Source organism: Nansenia antarctica (assembly GCF_963989245.1).
Source record: "Nansenia antarctica genome assembly, chromosome: 3".
Lineage (NCBI taxonomy): Eukaryota > Metazoa > Chordata > Actinopteri > Argentiniformes > Microstomatidae > Nansenia > Nansenia antarctica.
In genome coordinates, this window is record NC_137688.1 from 48,498,542 (window position 1) to 48,510,667 (window position 12,126).

Below are 12,126 nucleotides of genomic sequence, written 5' to 3' on the forward strand. Positions count from 1 at the left end.
AGTCCAGAGGGAGAGAGAGGGAGGAGGTATTATAAAAGGAGAGCATGGTACGGTGCACTGTTACCTGCACTTTCTCAAACTAGGACACACACACACACACACACACACACACCATCCTCTACCATCACACTCATAATCCTCCACCCTCCTTTTGTATTTGAGTTTTTCCTTTTTTTATGGACACAGTAGGAAACACGTAGTCAGGGAAACGGAGGAGAGGAAGGACGGAAGAGAGAGAGACTGAGAGACGGGGCTTGAACCCAGGACATCTCAGAGACTTTTTCCGATCACAAAGTCACGGAGGAGGGAGAGAGAGAGAAAGGGATAGAGAGAGGGAGAGAGAGAGAGAGAGAGTGAGAGTGAGAGTGAGAGTGAGAGTGAGAGTGAGAGTGAGAGTGAGAGAGAAAGAGAGAGAGAGGGGGGGGGGGGGCTGAACTCACCCAGCTTGGCCCCTTTCTTCAGCAGCGTGACCACCACGGCGGTGTTCCTGGAGCCCACGGCTCTCTCCAGAGGCCTGGTCCCGCTGTGGTCGTCACGCTCCACCACCGCCCCCTTCTCCACCAGGCACTGCACCTGGAGGAAACAACCACAACCACAACCACGGTCACTAACCCTAACCCTAATCACAACCACGGTCACTAACCCTAACCCTAATCACCACCACAACCACGGTCACTAACCCTAACCCTAACCCTAGTCTTGATCTGCATGAAATCTTTTTTAGGCCCTAATCCAGCAGGGTGAAACGAGAAAAAACTGTGACAAAAACCCACTATGTCTGCGTCGCCGTAGAAGGCGGCCAGGTCGAGCGGGGTGCGTCCGTTCTTGTCCGGGTGGTCTATCTCCGCCCCCTGCTCCATCAGGAGCTGCACCACGCCTTTCTGACCCTTCAGACACGCCCAGCTCAGGGCGGTCATGCCCTCCTTGTCGGTGGAGGCTAGGCTGGCACCTGGATCAGAGACACACACACACACACACACGCTTCACTCAGCTGCGACTTGAGACACACGGACCAGGGTAAGGAACACAAGCCCTGCACAGTAATGAAATAAAGTACTTTAGAGCAGCAGATTGTGTAGGCTTTTCTTTATTATTTTTGATCAGTCATTTTGATGGCCCAGCACTAACTATATTAGGGTGATGTGCATATCAACTTTTTTGGATTCCAAAATGCTTAGGATCTGTAAGGAACATCGGGTCGTTGGTTTCGAGTCTCACCCTTTGATAGCAGGAAGTCGGCGGCGGCCAGTTGGCCCTCGCTGGCAGCCACCATGAGAGGACTACGGCCCTGCTTGTCACTGGTGTTGATGTCTGCACCGCGCTGCAGGAGCAGCTCTACCACCTGACAGAGAGAGAGGGGGAGAGAGAGAGAGAGAAAGAGAGAGAGAGAGATAGAGGGAGAGAGAGAGAGAGAGAGAGAGAGAGAGAGGGGGGGGGCAGGGGGAAGAGGGAGACTCAGTAACACACCTGCTTGAGAACTGCAAAGCTGGAAGTGTGAGGAAAGTGACATCAAGTTGTCACACAGACTGTTGCTCTCTGTGGCTGACTGACAAGGTGACTTCACTGGCAGTGAGGATTTCTGTGGGTTAGCCTCTCACCTGTGTGTGTGTGTGGGGTAGCCTCTCACCTGTGTGTGTGTGTGGGGTAGCCTCTCATCTGGGTGTGTGTGTGGGGTAGCCTCTCACCTGGGTGTGTGTATGTGGGGTAAGCTCTCACCTGGGTGTGTGTGTGGGGTAAGCTCTCACCTGGGTGTGTGTATGTGGGGTAAGCTCTCACCTGGGTGTGTGTGTGGGGTAGCCTCTCACCTGCGTGTGTGTATGTGGGGTAAGCTCTCACCTGGGTGTGTATGTGGGGTAAGCTCTCACCTGGGTGTGTATGTGGGGTAAGCTCTCACCTGGGTGCGTGTATGTGGGGTAACCTCTCACGTGGGTGTGTGTGGGGGGTAAGCTCTCATCTGGGTGTGTGAATGTGGGGTAACCTCTCACCTGGGTGTGTGTGTGGGGTAACCTCTCATCTGGGTGTGTGTATGTGGGGTAACCTCTCACGTGGGTGTGTGTGGGGGGTAAGCTCTCATCTGGGTGTGTGTATGTGGGGTAACCTCTCACCTGGGTGTGTGTGTGGGGTAACCTCTCACCTGGGTGTGTGTATGTGGGGTAACCTCTCACGTGGGTGTGTGTGGGGGGTAAGCTCTCATCTGTGTGTGTATGTGGGGTAACCTCTCATCTGGGTGTGTGTGGGGGGTAACCTCTCACCTGTGTGTGTGTATGTGGGGTAACCTCTCACCTGGGTGTGTGTGTGGGGTAACCTATCACCTGTGTGTGTGTATGTGGGGTAAGCTCTCACCTGTGTGTGTGTATGTGGGGTAGCCTCTCACGTGGGTGTGTGTGGGGGGTAGCCTCTCACCTGTGTTTGTGTGGGGTAAGCTCTCACCTGTGTGTGTGTGGGGTAGCCTCTCACCTGGGTGTGTCCGTGTCTGACACAGCTGAAGAGGGGGACCGCACCCCGGCGGTTGACCTGCTCCACGGTGGCGCCCTGCTCCAACAGAAACACACACGTCTCCATCCTCCCTCGCCCCGCGGCAGCACTCAAAGCTGAGAGAGAGAGAGAGAGAGGTAGGAAGTGAGAGAGAGGACAGGGAGAAGAGAGAGAGAGGTAAGAAGAGAGAGAGAGGACAGGGAGAAGAGAGAGAGAGAGAGAGGTCGGAAGAAAGAGGACAGGGATAAGAGAGAGAGAGAGAGAGGTAGGAAGAGAAAGAGGACGGGGAGAAGAGAGAGAGAGGACAGGGAGAAGAGAGAGAGATAGGAAGAGAGAGAAGTAAGAAGAGAGCGAGAGAGAGAGGTAGTTTGAGAGATACACAAAGAGACAGGGAGTGAGAGGGAGAAGATGAGGAGAAGAGAGAGAGAGAGGTAGGAAGAGAGAGAGAGGACAAGGAGGAGAGAGAGAGAGACAAAGAAACAGGGAGAGATAGGAAGAGGACAAGGAGAAGAGAAGGTGTCAGCCACACACCTGGGACTCTGAAGCACTATGAAGTGTAAAACAGCCAGAACTCTCCTGAACTCTCTGCCTTTGAAATGGAGGAGCTGCCTCTCACTGTGGCCTGCCAGCGTGAACCCACACGACACTTCTTTGCTCTTTGCTCTTTGTTCTGTATCAGAGGCTCAGCCAGCAGGCTCTGAGTCACTTAGCTACCACTGTCAGAGGTAGGCTGTGTCCTGCAGCTGCTCCTGAGGGGAAAGCCATCTTGCCTCAAACCATCGGGCCAGCATGGCCACAGCTGGCCCAGTCCACACAGCTCTTGGCTGTTAGGTGTTAAGATCAGACAGAGATAGAGGCCCTGTTCCTGTCTAACAATGTGGAAAAGGAAGGCCCTCTTCCTGCCTCACCTTCCCTGTAGTAATCACTGTGTGTCGGCAGATGTTTATTTCCATTGCATCGCTTTCACCGATTTGGATTGGTGAAAGCAATGCAGTGGAAAAGCTGACATTGGTTTTCCCAGATCAGTAATTTCCTGCAAGGAAAGGATGTAGGAATAGAGTTATGTGTTATATGTTACAGAGTAGTTACGTATGAACCAGGGTGTTCAAGGGTATTCCAACAGAGACTATTAATGTCTCAACCTCTGCTTCACCTTGGGAGTCTCACAGGAGCCGTGACATCATTCGTCTGGCTGTACGGGGGTGGCGATGTCATAAGATCCATCCATCTGTGGGAGGTGGGAGGAGTGTTCATCCTACCCATCTGCCCCCAAGGGACACCTCACCTTGCCACACACACACTCACACACACACACACACACACACACACACACACACACTCACACACACACACACACACACTCTCACACACACACACACACACACACACACACACACACACACACACACACACACACACACACTCATCATCTCACTTCCCTAATGCCAGATCTCTTAGGCCAAAATACTCCCTCCTCCTCCTGATTATATAAAAAAAAAGATTGTGGCTGGGGATGTTTTTGAAAACCTTTGATTCTGTTTCAACATAGAAGCTATTGAGTCTTTATCTCTGTTTTCAACAGGGATCATCAGTGTCAGGGAAGGCTCGTGGCAGTAGAAATCAAACGGAGTAGCTGAGTTTTTGATTGACGGATGGTAGCTTGCACTAAATCAATGGCAAAAGTGTGGCCCCCCTCAAGCGGTTGTGGCCCTAAACAACCACATACCTTGGTTTATGGATGACATAGACGGTTTATGGATGACATAGACGGTTTATGGATGACATAGACGGTTTATGGATGACAGACGGTTTATGGATGACATAGACGGTTTATGGATGACATAGACGGTTTATGGATGACAGACGGTTTATGGATGACAGACGGTTTATGGATGACATAGACTGTTTATGGATGACATAGACTGTTTATGGATGACAGACGGTTTATGGATGACAGACGGTTTATGGATGACAGACGGTTTATGGATGACAGACTGTTTATGGATGACAGACGGTTTATGGATGACAGACTGTTTATGGATGACAGACTGTTTATGGATGACATAGACTGTTTATGGATGACAGACGGTTTATGGATGACATAGACTGTTTATGCCAGCGGCCGGCCCTGGTGGAGGTTCATGGTATTCCATGCCATAGACAGTCCACTACTTCTGGTAGGAATGTTATCAACCGTCATGCTCCCATCACCTGTGTACTGTTGGTCTACTTCCTGATCACCTGTGTGATTCTCATAAATAAACTGTGACCTGTCATGGGACATGTCCCTAGAGTACAAAGTACATGGTGGCTCCCAAGACCAAACCAAACGCACACTAAACAGTCAATCCATTGGGGTTGCTACTACAATGGTTTATGTGCTTACTAGCTACTGAACAAGCTACAATATTGCTGTGTGTATTCTCCACCAAAAATTAACAAGTGATTACATATGAGCTCCCTGATTGTAGCTATAGTATCCTACAGATTTAATCTGAATAACATTTAGCCAACATTGTACAATTAAAAGGCACAAGCTTTTTAAAGGGATTACGGAGCTAAAAAGCTATTCAAAATAAAACTAATAGGTCATTATTGTTGGCCGTCAGGAGACGAGTGCTTAGAAGGTTCCAATTAAAAATTCTTCAAACGGAACGCCCCCCATTTCCGAGTTAAGCAGGTGCACAGTCGGTGAGGTCGCAGCAGAGGTCTAAATACGTATCCATTTCCCCCCCACATATTTTTCATATGAATGGGAATGAATTACGGGTGTGCGTAATTGGACAAAGTCTGAATAAGGTCCCCTTGTGAGCATGTGTCAAACACTTCCCAGCAGGGTATGTTGATGTACTGTAGCTCACGACCGGCGTCTCACACACACAGAGGACACACAGAGGAGACACACACAGCAGCAGCAACAGCAGGCTACTGCCCTCAAAGGAGAATATCCTCATTTACCCGCAGTAATGAGCTGAGACGCAAACAGGAAAGCATTTCCATAGAGAACGTATCACTGGATATGACAAGCGGCGGGGCTCTCAGATGTTTTTCCAGCGGAATAGATTAGCATACCTGAAAATCTTCATATATGCTGTACATGCATACCAGGGCGGTGCTCATTGTAATGCATGGAATGGAATTACGAATAGTATCAAACACGTTTTGAGTCTGACACAGACACATCGTAGAGGGATTTGTCGATGCCAAAAAATGCAGAAAATTGTACCCAAACGATGACCTTGACCAACCACTAAAACAGGTTTGGAAGTCAGCTGCTCTGGTCTTTCTCACCCAATCAGGCCACTTGAATCGACTTTGTGAAACAGTTTCTTTTTGGACTCGCCACAAAAACATCCTAATCAGACATATTGATTCACTAAACAGAGAGTTCTTTTTTTTCAATCAGGATTTTTTCACGGCAGCAATTGTTTTTCAGGTACCAAGTCTCACTCCAGAGTGCTTTCCTTTAGCCACTGGGCTTCCATGGGAGCCGTCAAGACACCGGTGATTGCATTAGAGTCCAATGGATAAAAGCCAGACTTCTCTTCTCCTGCTCTTAGGAGATGGAGTTCATGCCTTCTGGGATTTACACCAGATACTCGGACAGCTCCGAGAGAGCATCGCTATTGGATAACACACGCTTTATAGACACTCCAACCAGGCTCAATACAACCTGAACCTTGATGAACGCGCCTCTCTATCACTCAAATAATCACAACTGACAATCATATCAACCATATGATATTCATCATTATACTGTACTACTAAAATCATACAAATAGTGCAAAACCTGCACACATACAGTACGTAGGTAGGATAAGTAGATCAATTACAGTATACTGCACAACACCAAATAGCACTTTGTCCCTCCTTCTGCCTGACCATCTGCCCCGCACGGTACCAAGACAGAAGCATGCGGTCAACATAAGTTCACTTATGTTCAGTCATAACTGGAACTCAGTTTGTTTTCTTGTCCTGGTCAAGTCATGAGTCAACAACAACCTTTTAACTTTGGCTACTAAGTGCTGACCACCTTTCAAGAGAAAAAGGTAGCCAGACAAAGAGAGAGAGAGAGAGAGAGAGAGAGAGAGAGAGAGAGAGAGAGAGGGGAGGGAACGTACCGGTCTCTCCCCAGAGAGTGTCGTGACCGTTTATCTGCACAGCTAGCTCCTCTTCCTTCTGCTCCAGCAAGCTGCTCAGCACCTACAGTACGAGGACGACAACACTGACGTCAGAGGGAGGCTACCGGAGGTAGACAATTGGAGGACGGGCTCATTGTAAATGCATAGAACGGGAATGAGAAAAGGCATCCCCCGCAGGCCCCTCTTTGAAGGACACACAACATCACTGACGTCTGAAGGGAAATCTCCTGCATAGACATTCATGTTGTATCTAACATCTCACAACACGGCCCCCTGATTTAAAAGCTTTTAAAGCTTTTTCGTTCCTGCAGAAATGTGTTTGTAGCGTACGTGTGTGTGTCCCATGCTGGAGGCGGCGGTCAGGGCCTGCTGGAGGGCCTGGTTCTTCACAGTGCGGTGGTGCTGGGGGTCCTCGGGGGTCTCCAGACCCCAGTCCTGAGTCAGGAGGTAGTGGAGGATGTCGGGGTGGCCCCTCAGCCCGGCATGGACCAGGGCACACTGGCCGCTCTTGTCGACGTGGCTCACCTGACGCAGGGACAACACACGCTTAGATAGCAGTACTCAAGTTGTAAAAGAAAATCAGGGGGGATGGTGGATTTTGTCATATGGGGACAATTTTAGCATCCCCGCAGCGTCAGTGACTTCAGTGTCAGTGGCTTGGTAAAAATGTCATTGTATGTGTGCGTGCCCCCTCACCCACAGTATTTTACTCAATATGCGCAAAACTAAATATTGAAATAGCAGTAATACCACGTTCATTTATACAATGACATAAGGGATGGAAAGGGGGGATGGCAGTTTTAGAAGGGGGATGATTTTGACCGTTTTTATTTCAGGGGGGATGCCATCCCCCCTCACCCCCCCCCCCCCCCCCCCCAATTCGAGTGCTGGATATAAGACAAGGCTGAGATAGGATAACAATACAACATTTTTTTCCGTGAATGTATTCTAGAAATGATATCTGTTTATTATAGAATGTTTGACTCCGGCTAGCCTAGCAAGCTCGGTATCCTAGCTAGCTAAATATAATACATATAAACATATAATATATGTGCCTGTGAAATGCTAAATGCTAAATAAAGTCTATTTTGAGTGAGATTTTTTTCCAGGGGGAAAATCTCCAGAGTGCTGTCCGACGTGACCTCCATGTGTCTCCATGGTAACTGTGGCCTAAAGGGACTGACCTTCGCCCCCTTCTTGCAGAGCTGGCTGACCAGCCCGGTGTGGCCCGCGGCGGCGGCCAGGCAGAGGGGGGTCATGCCGCTGTCCGAGGGTCCATCCAGAGGCGCTCCTAGCTCCAGCAGCTGGGACACCATCTCGGGGTGACCCAGGTGGGCGTGGACGCCCAGCACGGGGGTGCGGCCCAGCACCTCCGTACGCCAGCTCACGCTGGCTCCGCCCAACATCAGCAGGCGGCTCACCTGCGGAGGACCGACGACGGAACGGAGCGTAGGCCGGAGTGTGTTCGTGTTAGAGAGGGTCACAGTGTTTCACAGCGTTATATCATAGCCTGTTTCACAGCATGCAGTATATCACAGCATGTATCACAGCATAATCTGTATCACAGTATGAGTCACAGGTCACATTGTGTGTGTGTGTGTGTATGTGTGTGTTTGTGCGTGTGGCCGTGTGTGTGTGGGCGTGTGTCTCACCTTGACGTTTGGTGTGTAGAGGTTTCTGAGGGAGGCCAGGGCAGCAGAGAGGCTGTCTGTGCTGCAGCTCACCCACAGGGCCTGCAGAACACTGGAGGACACACCTGTCCTCTTACTCTGACCCTGAGAGAGGGGGGGGGGACAGAGAGAGAGAGAGAAGGGGGGGATAGAGAGAGAGAGAGAGAGAGAGAGAGGAAGAGGGGACGACGACATAGAGATAGAGAGAGAGAGAGAGAAAGGGGGGGGCACAGAGAGAGAGAGAAAGAAAGAGAGGTAATGAGAGAGAGAGAGAACATTTCATTGTGGAAGTAACCCAACAACATGCATACATGCATGCACAAAGGGAATTTTCCTGACCATATGAAATAACCAGGAAAAACCCTATACTAACCCTAGACTAATACAAGGGATCTGTTTCAGCGCTGGTACCTTGAAGATGTGTGCTTTGAGGATGTGGTGGCCGAGCTCCATGGTCTGCTGGCGGTTCAGTTTACCCTCCTGTCGAGAGAACATGAAGGCCAAAAGTGCGTGGCCACTCCTGTGGAGAGAAACCAGAACACTGTACAGTCATGGTAAAGAAAGTCGATGATGATGATCATGATGATGATGAAGATGTATTCCTCTAGATCGTCATCGTCATCATCGTCATCGCCAGCATCACCATCATCATCATCATCATCATCATCCTCATCATTATAATCATCAGTATCTCTACAAAATGATATGTAAACACAAAGTTTACAAGCTAGGGATGGGACCAGTTCCCTTTTCATTAAGACAATTTAGGATTAAGTGAAGAGACGAAATCACAGTTGTACTGTTTTCCCAGATCGGCCATACTTTTTTTTTGTGTCTTTGTGACTTGTACAAAATCATATGTGAAAAACGAATAAAGATAATAAAGATTGTACAAAATACGTCTCCAGATCCTCTCATTTGATTGACCTTTAACCCCTCTCACCTGGGGTCACACAGGAAGTCAGTGCTCTCTCCGTCTGCCCGCCACACCAGCCACTCTCTGAAGGAGGGGTGGCAGAGCATGCGGGTGCCGTCCCTGCGCCTCACCTAGAACCAGACCAGACATGTGACATAACGTACAGTATGGCTGTGCCTTCAAACATGTGACATAACGTACAGTATGGCTGTGCCTCAACACTCCTTCTATAACTTACCATCCATGTGTCCTTTCAAGAGCACTGTGCACGGTAGGTAGAAGGATTAACTGTTACTTTCTAATATACTGTAGTATATTCAAGTCCTTAAACGTGACAGTCAAAGGCTCTGGGTATTTTTTTAGAAAGCTTGATTGAGATATTATTATTATTACTATTTCTTTATTATATATATTTTTATATTACTATTATATTATATTACTATTACTATTCTCATTTTTATGATTATGATTATGATTATCATTATAATAACATATAAGACTGGACCTGAAAACATTTTGGCTGAGATTCTGGTTAAAGCAAGTTTGGTTTCAAGTAGTACGTTTTTTAGCACACAAACTTGGCTATGATGCAATTATATAATAATAACATAATATAATATCTGTTACTCACTGAAGTTAGGACTCACCAGCAGTTAGCGAGCTAAGACAAGTAACTCTGCTGCTGTTAGCCTATACTGACCACCAGACTTGAGACCCAAAAGGAAAGGAACCTATTTAACACCGTGAGACAGCAGTTTTAAATAGCTTCCATCCCTTGTCTCCCATCCCCGTTCCTGCGTGGAGACGTTGGAGGCGACACCAGCCACCTGTCTAATCCTTCATCCTCACCAGAAAGAAGGCCAGAGTGTTCATGCGCTGCTGGAAGTCTTCCCAGGCCATCTCCCCCGTCAAGCTGCCTGCGTTCAACGCCCTGAACAGCTGCTCCTCCGTCAGAGGGTGCAGGGAGGCCAGCGCCACGTTCAGCACGGGCAGCGCCCGCTCCACGTCCCGGGCGTCGGCGAAGGCGGCGTGGCACAGCAGGAGGTAGACCTCGGCCAGGGAGACGGGCACCACCATGTAGTTGCCCCCCTTGAGCAGCAGGTGTCCCCTGTGGAACAGGTCCAGGGTCAGGCAGAGGTAGAGGAAGGAGCCCTGGCTGCGGGTGGCCAGGTGGCTGCTGAACTTGCTGAGGAGCAGGGGGTCCGGGGCCGAGCCGCTGGCCGCCGTCACGTTGGCGGCGATCTCGGGGCTGGCGTTGACGCGGTGCTGGATGTAGTCGCTCAGGTCGGCGCCGATCTCGCTGCTGTCCGGGAAGTCGTCTAGGGACAGTTTGGAAAAAGGCAGGAGGGCGGTGATGTCCTGGGGGGAGACATAAAGAAGAGATTTCCATGTTGACAAAAGTATATATTATACATTTAACATTTGACATTTAGCAGACGATTTTATCCAAAGCGACTTACAACAAGTACTATGCATAACTGCATGCAAAACTTAAAACTCAAAACTCAAAATATTAAAATGTATGATGACAAAAGCCAACAAAGAGACAATGGTTTTGTTGTGCATTAGGCTACATGTTGTACTGTATTGCGTATCTTATAATTTATCTATTAGTTCATCATTCTAAATTCTATTCATAATTCTATTATCGTTGGTCCTTTTAAGGACGTACCGGTGGCGATTCCATAAGAAATGTTGCTACACATATTAGGAGGACTTTTGAATTCCACTCCTCAAGTCCACTAGTAGTGTAGCACACTACCCCTTCCACAGTTCGGTTCTTCAGGTTCTTTAGGTTCACAGTTAGGTTTAGTCCCTAACTTGAGGCACAGTGAATGCACTTTCTTCTAGATGGGGATGTGTAACTTTAGAGCAGAAACACGCTGGGCGCTCTGAATAATCCATGAGGTGAGTACAGTGGCGCTGACACTCGAGGGAGATATACAGTATACAATAAACTGCATGTGCCAAGACAGCTGATTAGTCAGGAGAAAACAGCGTCCTTCTCCTCAGATGCTGCCTCCTCTGACTCACCGAGGGAAGAAACACAGATATACAATAACAACATTTCACACATTTCTCGGAGACCAGATTTGTGGAATGCGGCATCAGAAGCGACCACGTATGAACCAAAGGGAGAAGGACATTCTAGATGAACTGGATAAAAAATGCATCACCGAAGTTGCTGCACGTTACATCTCCCTTGTTGTGCGTGCCAAACTTGTTGTAAAGTGCATTCTCCTGCAGGGGAGGATGACGCCTTCCTGGTGGCTCCGGGAACGGACCAATGAGGGGAAGGGATACAGAGCTGGGGAACCAATAAGAGGAGAGGGTGGAGAGCAGGGGGGGGATGCGGTGCGCATTGCTGTCCTCGGCAGCACCCCTGTTACACAACAGTCAGGATGGTAGGCAGGCTCCCAGGGGCATTAGCAGCCGGCCAGAAAAGCGTACAGTAATCCAGAGCAGATTTGGAGGGTGGCGGGAGGCAGATGTGTCCACAGCTCAGCCGGATTAATGGCAGGCTTGAGGAAACCCCCTGCCAAGAGAGCCTGCGTCAGCTGATCAGCTCCTTTAAGCTACAAGGACTAGCGTCTCCCATCATGGACCACCTCCAGAACAACCCAATCCTAATAAATACCCATACTCTGCCTATACCTGGGGGAGGCTGGTGGAGGTAGGACTCGGAGGAGGGGGCCCTCATTCTAACACATGGAATGGAATGAGGAACTAGTGGTCGTTGTGTGTAAATAGCAGCTTGATCATCGTACTGAGGCAGCTCTTTTAGTAGGTAAAACGGCATGGCTGTTCTAGCGTTAAGAGTTACCAGTAAAACTGTGGCCTGGGGTGGTCCAGTGGTACAGCACGACAGCGTACAGTGCACATATTATATGCCCATGCCGACATGGGTTTGAATCCCGCCTAT

At 49.1% G+C, this 12,126-nt stretch overlaps 1 protein-coding gene across 1 annotated transcript in view; it reads right to left on the reverse strand.

Annotated features, from left to right (window-relative positions):
* LOC308154170 (protein TANC1-like) overlaps window positions 1-12,126 on the reverse strand; it is a gene marked incomplete at both ends in the record, with an annotated part of 50,485 nt that overhangs the window by 5,427 nt on the left and 32,932 nt on the right. The window contains 11 exons of the mRNA XM_080527344.1: window positions 441-573; window positions 774-949; window positions 1,219-1,342; window positions 2,458-2,591; window positions 6,597-6,678; window positions 6,948-7,142; window positions 7,802-8,038; window positions 8,270-8,392; window positions 8,699-8,807; window positions 9,231-9,334; window positions 10,053-10,562. Of these exons, the coding sequence (XP_080383470.1) occupies window positions 441-573; window positions 774-949; window positions 1,219-1,342; window positions 2,458-2,591; window positions 6,597-6,678; window positions 6,948-7,142; window positions 7,802-8,038; window positions 8,270-8,392; window positions 8,699-8,807; window positions 9,231-9,334; window positions 10,053-10,562 (1,927 nt within the window). The remainder of the gene's footprint in view (window positions 1-440; window positions 574-773; window positions 950-1,218; window positions 1,343-2,457; window positions 2,592-6,596; window positions 6,679-6,947; window positions 7,143-7,801; window positions 8,039-8,269; window positions 8,393-8,698; window positions 8,808-9,230; window positions 9,335-10,052; window positions 10,563-12,126) is intronic.